At 41.4% G+C, this 10,503-nt stretch overlaps 1 protein-coding gene across 1 annotated transcript in view; it reads left to right on the plus strand.

The window, feature by feature from the left end:
- Positions 1-9,977, plus strand: part of abcd3a (ATP-binding cassette, sub-family D (ALD), member 3a) — a 101,994-nt gene extending 92,017 nt beyond the window's left edge. The window contains exons 21-23 of the mRNA XM_068036827.1: positions 1,351-1,455; positions 4,814-4,870; positions 9,485-9,977. Of these exons, the coding sequence (XP_067892928.1) occupies positions 1,351-1,455; positions 4,814-4,870; positions 9,485-9,562 (240 nt within the window). The 3' untranslated portion in view covers positions 9,563-9,977. The remainder of the gene's footprint in view (positions 1-1,350; positions 1,456-4,813; positions 4,871-9,484) is intronic.
- The last annotated feature ends 526 nt before the right edge of the window (positions 9,978-10,503 follow it).

The raw sequence follows: 10,503 nt of genomic DNA on the forward strand, positions 1-10,503 counted from the left end.
TTAACAATGATGCTGAGAAACCTGCAAGCATTGAACTTACAGGGATGAAAGTCACCCACCATTCAGCACATTGTGGGTAGAGGAGTGAGAAAAAAGGCTGGTGTTTGGAGGAAATGAGTGAACTCTGAAAGGCCAGATTACTAGGAGAGCAGTTCCTACATAGCTTTTTAATTTAATTTGTTGGCATAGTGGTGTTCGATGATTTTTAGCAAGTCTTTCATTGTTTCTGCAAAATATATTTTGTTATTGATATAATAAGCTCTGTTGTTTCCTCTTGTTATTAAAATATTTTACCTGATATAACTGATATATAACAATATTTTCTTCTCCTTCTGTTGTCCCTGTGTTGAATAATTGCTTGTGTCTCGTAATCTCAACTGACGAAACTTCTGAAAGTGGTAGCTGATAAGTCATACAGATTTTGCTCGAAAAGACTCACTGGTGAAGAAAATCTCTGTTGCCTTTTGGATAATTCCTAATAGTAATTTAACAACTTGGGTATTTGTGCTTTTTTTTTCTTTTTCTCATCATTTTGACAATTTTCTTTTCCCCCTCCTCCTGAAAGCATATGTCAGCCCATAACAGTATTGATAAATATGCTTTAAAATATGCCAGTTATCTGCACTGTCAGTTGGTGGATAATGTATACCTAAATAAATCTAAAAATTTGGAAAATCTTGTTAATTAATTTATTTTTGCCTTCTTTAAATGCTTTCTTTCCGCCGTCCTACCTTTAAAGGTAATTTTTCTGCCAATGTTATCTTTCTTCCTGTTTCCTGATCTCAAAACACAAGACAAAAAAATGGTTCTATGTATTCGCTGTTTTGTACAGAATGCTAGGAGATGGTCTGCTTACATTTTCCCTCTCTCTTCCTCCACGTTAAAGTGCTTACCCTGCTCTGTTGACCTAAATGAGATCAGGAACTGCATGGTGAATTGCAGACACAGAGCATGTTCTACCAGCTAGTGGTAGAGTTCCTCAGCCCATCAGCCCACTGTGCCGTTCAGATTTTCCTTCATCGTAAAGGAGTTTTCTCCAGGAAGATCTATTGACTATGTTATCTATTTTAGTGTCTGTCTGAAATCTCTCTTTTCTAGTACAGTTTCACAGTTCAACCTATACTAGTCTAATTTTTTGCTGTAAGACATAAGTGTTTTATCACTGGTCATTTGCATAATTTACTTCTTCAGTTATAATGCTGTTGTATTTTCAGGAAATTTGTACCTCTAGCTTAATAAAGTCAGACCAGGCTAACAGCTAGTTTAATCAAAAGGAATATCCACTTAAAGAGGAAATATTGGCTTCTATGAGCCGCTGCTGATGTGTTGTTTCATTTTTCTTAAATGCAGATGGCTCGATTATTCTACCACAAACCACAGTTTGCTATTTTAGATGAATGTACCAGTGCGGTTAGTGTGGATGTTGAAGGCTATATCTACAGCCACTGCAGAAAGGTAAGCCATACTACTGGAGGGAAACACAAATTGCAATTCCTGGACACTTAATAAATATTAGTAAATGCTAGAGTCTTAGTAAATTCATTTTTTAAAAACCTTAAAGAATTCTGTTTAATTGTAAATAAAACGTCTTGCATTTAGGATTGAATTCTGTAGAAATTGATGTGTTGCTTATAGAATGTACTGAAAAATTAGAGCAAAACTCAGGCAAATGTTACAGGGTACATTTTGTGAATGAAGGGAGTTTCACATGCCAGGAGTACTTTGAGGAATTTCAGGCACAGAGATCAACAAGCCCCACAAGTTTTTCTGTTCATTTGGGGCATATGTTGGGAATAGCAGAACTCAGCAGCACCCACAAGATTTTCTTCTGCACCCAAATTTCTTGGTTCAAGTAATCTCCTTAGGTGGTTTTGATTGCCTTAGGGTGTCGGAGAGGAATTTTCCAGATTATTTTTTCCCTTATTAGCCCTGGGTTTTTTCTCTTTTTTTTTGCCTGTCCCAGGAGATTACATGGCTGCAGTGGAGGGGTTTGGCTAGGAAGTGTCAGGTCATGATGCTCCTCAATCATGGTGCGGGGCAAGCTGGATGGCTCAGCTGGTTTTTCCTGCCCGTCAATTTTGTCTACCACATATGCAATTTTTGCATCTTAAGTTCTGCCCAGGAAGAACGAATTTGTAAAATCCACCCTGGTGTGAATGCACATTACCACCTCTTTCTGGAAGTGGACTTCAGTGATTTTTCTTTTTTTTATATTTGTTCTTGGGATCTGAGCGTCGATGGCAAGGCTCAGCATGAATTGCCCATCCCTAATTGCCCTTGAGAAGGTGATGGTGAGCCTCCTTCTTCAACCACTACAGTCCATGTGGTGTAGGTACACCCACATTGCTGTTAAGCAGGGATTTTGACCCAGCGACACAGGGAACAGCGATACAGTTCCAGGTCAGGATGTTGTGAGCTTGGAGGGGTACTTGCAGGTGGTGGTGTTCCCATGCATCTCCTGCCCTTGTCCATCACAACAGGATATGGCAGAGCTTTGATCTGATCTGTTGGTTGTGGGATCACTTAGCTCTGTCTATAGCATGGTGTTTCTGCTGTTTGGCATGCAAGTAGTTCTTTGTTGTAGCTTCACCAGGTTGACACCTCATTTTTAGGTATGCCTGGTACTGCTCCTGGCATGATCTCCTACACTCCTCAGTGAACCAGGGTTGTCCCCTGGCTTGATGGCACTGGTACAGTGGGCGATATACTGGGCCATGAGGTTACAGATTGTGATTGAATACAACTCTGCTGCTGCTGACGCCCACAGCCTCATGGATGCCCAATTTTGAGCTGCAAGATCTGTTCGAAATCTATCCCATTTAGCAGAGTGGTAGTGCCACACAACAGGATGGAGGGTGTCCCCAGTGTGAAGATAGGACTTAGTCTCCGCAAGAAATGTTCGGTGGTCACTCCTAACAATCCTGTCATGGACAAATGCATCTACGACAGGTAGATTTGTGAAGACGAGGTCAAGTAGGTTTTCCCCCTTGTTGTTTTTCACACCAGCTGTCGCAGGCCCAGTCTGGCATCTAGCATCCTTTAGGACACAACCAGCTCGGTCAGTCGTGGTGCTACCGAGCCAGTCTTGATGATGACTTTGAAGTTCCCCCACCCAGAGTACATTCTGTGCCCTTGCTACCCTCAGTGTTTCTTCCAAGTGGTGTTCAGTATGGAGGAGCACTGTCTCATCAGCTGAGTGAGGGCAGTAGGTGGTAATCAGCAGGAGGTTTCCTTGCCTGTGTTTGACCTGATGCCATGCGACTTCATGCTGTTTCTTGACTAATCTGTTAGACAGCTCTCCCAATTTTGGCAAACGTCCCAGCTGTTAGTGAGGAGGATGTTGCAGGGTCGACTGGACAAGGTGTGCCTTTGTCGTTTCTGATGCCTAGGTCGATGCCAGATGTTTCATCCATTTTTATTCTTGTTTGGCTTTTCTGTTGCTGTTTGGTACAACTGGGTGACTTGCTAGGCCATTTCAAAGTGCAGTCTGGAGTCAACCACATTGTTGTGGGTCTGGAGTCAGCTGAGCCAGACCAGGTAAGGCCAGCAGATTTCCTTGCCTGATGGACATTAGTGAACCGGATGAGTTTTTGCGATAGTTTCATGGTCATTATTTAAATTTAAATTTCCCCAGCTGCCATGGTAGGATTTGAACTCAAATCGCCAGAGGAATAGTCCAGACCTCTGGATTGCTAGTTCAGTAACATTACCACTATGCTACCGTACTGTAGACATGCTAATAGATCTCTCATGCAGCAATATATTATTTGCAAGTTCGTGCTACACAGAACAAATTTAGAGAATGTTGGAGCAGGGACAAGCACAAGTTATATAAGTAAAAATAATTGGTGATAATGCAATACCTTTGGTCAAGCCATCAGGGACATTACAATGCACGAGGCAGCTGAGTAACTGTAAAAGGTTTTCTTTCCTTTAGCTTTCAAGCTGAAAAAAAGATGCCAGGGATGAATTTGGTCTTTGGCAAAACTGCAAAATGAACCAATAGCAAATAGGCAGCCTGTTTTACAGCATGTCCGATTTTCTTTTCTGGTCACTGTAAAAAAAAAAAAAATTGATTTTGGTCTAAGATGGCTGCCAATTCACTGTTGCCTGTTCCACAGTATCGCCGAAGACTAGTTTTACCCCTGACGTTTTTCTAAATCTGAAATGGTAATGAATCCAAAATGTCAACCGTTTACAATATTGCAAAAATAGTTTTAGGTTATAAATTCATTGTTGCAGATTTTTTGAGTAAGCAGTTTTTAAAAATTGTTTTCTCATTTTTCATGAATGTTTTCCATTCCCAATGGCATTCACTCCTTGGCCACAGTTCCATAGGCCACAGTCATCTCTGCATTTTTCTCTTTTTTGCTGTTATTTAAACAACAATGTTTTATTTACTAGTTCTAAGTTATGTATTTGGTGTCCCATGTCCTTAACCAAGAGCTTAGATAAATGACTTTCAGGGCTGTTTTCGAACCAGTTACAGACTGATTCAGAGGTGGCTGAAAGTGGTCCAAGATACACCCTCTCTCTTTCCCTATTGAATTAACACTTGGGCGCCTCTGTGATTGGCACAACTGGGATCATGCACTTACTTTGTGGACACTGCAGATGTAAAGCTATGTGGTACCACTCCAGTCCATCATGCTTCATCTCCATTGCTCTGCATTCATGTATAGACACCTGGCTGTGATATGTGCCTTCAGAACATGCTTTTATACTCAGAACTGTGGACAGCCTCTCTAGGATGGACACCCCTGAATAATGTGCCCTTTGTGTTGACTGTAATCTATACCATTTTTGTTAAAAGGTTGGCATCACTTTGTTCACTGTGTCACACAGAAAATCTCTCTGGACTCACCATGAGGTTAGTACTGTAATGCTGGGTGACTGGATTTGTATTTAGAAATGAAATAAAATACATAAAATAAATGGGTTAATGCTTCCACTATAATAACAAGGAAAGGATCTTCACACGAACACATTAAGCATTTGTACAGTATAATTTTAAACAATTGCATTTCGAGAGATACTATCTAGGGGAGAGAACTGCAGACAGAATGAGTTATGTATAAACAGTTTGTTTCTGAACGTAACCGTAGAGTAGAATTGAGTTCGATCAGATTAATATTACAAAGACAGAAGTGTCGGCAGGCCGTTTAATTGTTCGTGAATCAAACTGTTTTTAAATACACTGACACACTCAAGCTGCATATTGTCAAAATGCATGTTAGCCTTACATAGCCAAACTAATATTATCTTCAGATAGCAAATATTAAAACCTAGCTGGATGGCATTTTTTCTGTATGGTTGGCTTTGACCTGAGAGACCAGATTTCCACATCTGTGTCAAGCTCATATGCCTTTGCACATGGGAAATGCCTGCTGGCCAGAAAAGGAGAGCTGTGTCAGATTTATCAAAGTTGAACACTAAAACAAAATATTGCAGATGCTGGAAATCTGAAATAGAAACAGAAAATGCTGGAAATACTCAGCAAGTCAGGCAGCATCTGTGGAAAGGGAAACAGAGATAATGGATTGAATTTTCATTGGGCTGCAGAAGTGGGACCGGAGGAGGGTGGGCCAGCAATTTCCCATTACTGGCCAGAATGCCAGTTTGTCGGCATGTTCCCGCTCTAGGCCGTTTTGGAGCAGGCTGTTTCGGTGAGGGGAGGGGTGGTGGTGACGGCTACCAGCCCCCAAGCGGCGGGTAGCCATTTAAGCCAAATAAAAGACCTATTAAATGCGCTCTTCTGATGCCGACTGAAATTTTCTCTCTTCACAGTGGCAGATGTGGCCACTTTTTATTTTAACAAAGCTCAAGGAACAGCACCTCATCTTTTTGTTAGGCACTTCACAGCCTTATGGACTCAACATTGAGTTCAGCAATTTCAGACCTCTGCCCCTATTTTGTTCGTTTTTCTTTGTAGATTTTGTTTTACTCTTGTTTTTGCTTTTGGACTGCAGCTGCTCATTCTGCCATTTACATCTCCTCTACACACACATTTTGTTTCTTTACTTGTCCCAATACCACTACCTTTGGTCCTTTAATCGGTCTATCATAATATCCGTTAACGTCACCCGACTTCACCCTTGTCTCAGCTGCTGAAACCCTCATTGCTTTTGTGTTCAACTTTGATAAACCTGACACAGCTCTCCTTTTCTGACCAGCAGGCATTTCCCATGTGCAAAGGCAGTGTGAGCTAGGCATAGATGTGGAAATCTGGGCTCCCAGGTCACAGCCAACCACATAGAAAAAAATGCCGTCTAGCTGGGTTTTAATACTTGCTCTGCATTGGAGCTACTCTTTGCTATCTGAAGATAATATTAGTTATCTCTAGACTTGACTATTCCAATGCACTCCTGGCTGGTCTCCCACAGTCTACCCTCTGTAAACTTGAGGTCAACCAAAACTCTGCTGACTGTCTTAACTTGTACCAAATCCCATTCACCTTTCACCCCTGTGCTCACTGACCTACACTAGCTCCCAGTCAAGCCGCATCTTAATTTCTAAATTCTCATCCTTGTTTACAAATTCCTCCATGCCTCACCCCCCTCCCAATCTTTGTAATCTCCTCCAGCCCCACAACCCTCTGAGATATCTGCACTCCTCTAATTCTGGCCTCTTGTGCATCCCTGATTTTAATTGCTCACCATTGATGTCTGCGCCTTTGGTTGCCTTGGCCCCAAGCTCTGGAATATCCTCCCTACACCTCTCCTCCTCTCTACCTCGCTTTCCTCCTTTAAGACACTCCTTAAAACGTACCTCTTTGAACAAGCTTTGGTCATCTGACCTGATATCTCCTTATGTGGCTCAGTGTCATATTTTCTTTTATAATGCTGCTGTGAAGCACCTTGAGACATTTTATTATGTTAAAGGCACTATATAAATATAAGTTGTTATTGTTTCTCTACCCTATCACAGACCTTCCCTTTTGTTCTTTTTCCACCCTTCCCCTTTCACTTGTTTCAAACCTATTACATTTCTGCCTTGTCCCAGTTCTAGTGAAAGGTCATTGACCTGAAATATTGGGTGGAGTTTTGTGCTGACGGCAGGGACTCGACGTCGGGGGAAACCGATGACGAGATCCCTGCATCGGCTCTAGTACAGAAGGCCCGCTGAATTTAGTGCCAATTAGGCACCTAACTTGACAGCGGTGGGCCTTCCATACGATTTAGGACCCCGCCACCGGAAGTCCCGGCCTTGCAGAGCTGCCGGCCAATCAGAGGCCGGCAGCTGCTGCTCCACCGCAGAGGCAATGGCTGCTGCTCTGGCTGCAGCAACCAGACACCGAGGAGCGTTGCTGGAAACAGGCTGAAGGTAGGTCAGGGCGTGAGGGATCTCGCGGAGGTGGGTTGGCAGCAAGAATAGGCGGGGTTGGGCCTCAGCAGGCCCCCCCCCCCCTTCCTGATACCGAGTCCCTCATTCAGGCACTAAGTACCTTTGAACAAGACCCCGTCCCATGGCTGGGAAGCAGCCCACATAGTTTTTCATGCCATGCTTCCAGTGTGGCGACAGGGACGCCCACTGCATGGGTACTTGCGGCTGTGGCAGGAAGAGGCCCTTAATAAGGGGTTAATTTGCCAGTTAAGGGCTTCAGTTGGCAGCGGGGCAGGCCTTCCCGCCCCAGAATAAATTTTAGTGGAGGTGGGATGGTGGCGGTGTTCCCTCCCACCACCATCCCACCCAATTTTATGTTCTCTCCGCCTCCAAGCTTGCTGCAGGGGAGAGCATAAAACTCCACCCATTAAGTGTGTTTCTCTCTCTCCACAGATGCTGCCTGACTGCTGAGTATTTCCAGCATTTTCTGTGTTTTATCAAAATTGAAGTTCATTGTTATGATCAAGTCAGTGTTAGTCTAAGGTGCCCAACTTCTCTAACTTTGAAGGGACATTGTGTTCATTTTGTACAAAAGTTGGGATATTCTGTTTGTTATCCCAGGGGTTGTCCAAAGTGAATAAAACAGAATGTAGTATTTTAACATTGCTCTAGTTTTCTGAAATTCTCTCTTTGTGTCAACAACAATATAGATTTATATAGTGCATTGAACTTGGGGAAAATATTCCTGGCAATTTTCTGTATTTTGACAGTTCTCAGCCTTTTAAATTTGCATTTGAGAGTCAGCTTTGGCAAGGAGCTGGAATGATGGTGATGTGAAGGATGAGTTTCTGATCTAAGTTGGAGTCCATCAGAGGGAGACAGGACAGAATTGAGAGTTTCCGCTAAGTTAAAGAGAAGCAGACTTATTCTGCTCTCATGTACTTTCTGGTGGACAGTAACAAAATGGTGCAGGAGCAGGCAGGATATATTTTCGACTTTCTCAGTCATGAGGCAGTGAGGGAGCACGTCAAAGAATGGCAAGAAAACTGAGGGGAGGAGGTAACTTTGAGTATAAGTGTTGTGTGTCATTTGGTTTTTTTAAAACAATGAAAATCCAGGAATATAACAGGATCAAAATAATATTTTATGGTAAAAGATCAGACTCAAAAAACACAGCACATTTTCTATTCTAAAACTTACTGCTTTTTGCTAATTTTCCAAAATCTCCCCAATCTCTCATGAATTTGACTTCTCAATATCAAAATAATGCTCTCATTTAAACATATGACACATGAAGATCGTATTGTTACAATTGTTAGAATCCCCGAATTTTGGTTTCTGCACTCCGAATTGCAGACCTAAATACAGGCATGTTGGACCTTCTAGTTTCATAAAAGTTGAAACATTGTTCAAGTTATAGGCGATTTGGTATGCAAAGCCATCCATTGATACTTCCAAATTCTTTTTAAATTTGAGAGTACAACTTTAGATTTGTACGAAAAATTTTAAGCGACATAAATTCTTACTGCACTTATTGCAAGTATGAGTTGCCATGTACCTTTACAGATTGGAAACCGCTGTTATTTTGGAATTTGAGTAAATAGTGATGCTAGGATGGGGCTGCATTATGAAATGTAACATGATACAGTAGATAGTTATGTGCATGATTAATAAGTATTTCAGGCCACCAATACTGCACTCTGGCACAGTGGCGCAGTGGTTAGCACCGCAGCCTCACAGGTCCAGCGACCCGGGTTCAATTCTGGGTACTGCCTGTGTGGAGTTTGCAAGTTCTCCCTGTGTCTGCGTGGGTTTCCTCCGGGTGCTCCGGTTTCCTCCCACATGCCAAAGACTTGCTGGTTGATAGGTTAATTGGCCATTATAAATTGCCCCTAGTATAGGTAGGTGGTAGGGAAGTGTAGGAACAGGTGGGGATGTGGTAGGAATATGGAATTAGTGCAGGATTAGTATAAATGGGTGGTTGATGGTCGGCACAGACTCGGTGGGCCGAAGGGCCTGTTTCAGTGCTGTATCTCTAAAACTAAAACTAAATTCATTATTGCTGATATCAGTATTTAAAGTCAATTCCTTTTAAGCTGCAAATTTTGTACAATTGCTACTTTCAGATGATTCATTATGTAATATTTCTTTCTGTTTGCAGCATTACCTGCACATGGATGGCAGAGGAAGTTATGAATTTAAGCCAATTACTGCGGATACAGTGGAATTTGGTTCTTAAGCTCCTTCTGTCAGTCTGTTTATGACAGAAGCAGACGGAATTGCAGAATAAATCTGTTCAATATGCATTCTCTTGTACACTAACTTAATATTTCAACTTGTAATTATTGTCAGTTTTAAAAGGTACTGTACAAACTTAATAATTACATTGATTAATTTGTAGTCTTGTTGAAAGCTGTACATTTGGAAATATTAATATGAAGACTCGTACATGTAGTAAAATCCATGTAGGAAATGTTTGTTTGAGTTAATACCTTAATTAAGATAAATTAAAATGTTTTATGTACAATACAGATGAAGTAACCTAGGAATGCACTACATGATGGCATGTTCTTGATATGCAATAATTTGATATCTGCAAGTAATTTCCTAATGTTTTACAGAAAAAAAATAAAGATGTGAAATGTTAACATTTATGTTTTATGTTGTATGACTAATTAATTGCATTTGTGGTCAACGTAGTGTTAGTTTGGGGTATTGCATCTAGTTTGGACCACTGATTGTGAAAACAGTTCACTCATTTGGAACAGCATCTGTGAAACAGTTGGGCACAAGACATATTCCGAAGAAGGGTCACTGACCCGAAACGTTAATCTGCTTCTCTTTCCACAGATGCTGCCAGACCTGCTGAGTGAATCCAGCATTTCTTTTTGTTTCAGATTTCCAGCATCCGCAGTATTTTGCTTTTATTTACAAGACATATGATGTCGTCCTTAAAACAAACCTCTGGCTGAAAGAAATCTGTTTTTCTCTCCATCACTGTAAACCAGACACAAACATCTCAGCAGTCAAACTTAACACAAAATACAAGCCGCTGTTCTCACCAGGTGTCACGCATGCAATTTTTTTAAATTTTAATATAAATAAAAATAAGAAAATCAGTAATTTCCTAGAATCAGAAAATACCTTCCAATTGATCTCAGGATGTTCCTATTTATAAGG

This window comes from Heterodontus francisci, chromosome 8, assembly GCF_036365525.1.
Source record: "Heterodontus francisci isolate sHetFra1 chromosome 8, sHetFra1.hap1, whole genome shotgun sequence".
In the NCBI taxonomy this organism is placed as follows: domain Eukaryota; kingdom Metazoa; phylum Chordata; class Chondrichthyes; order Heterodontiformes; family Heterodontidae; genus Heterodontus; species Heterodontus francisci.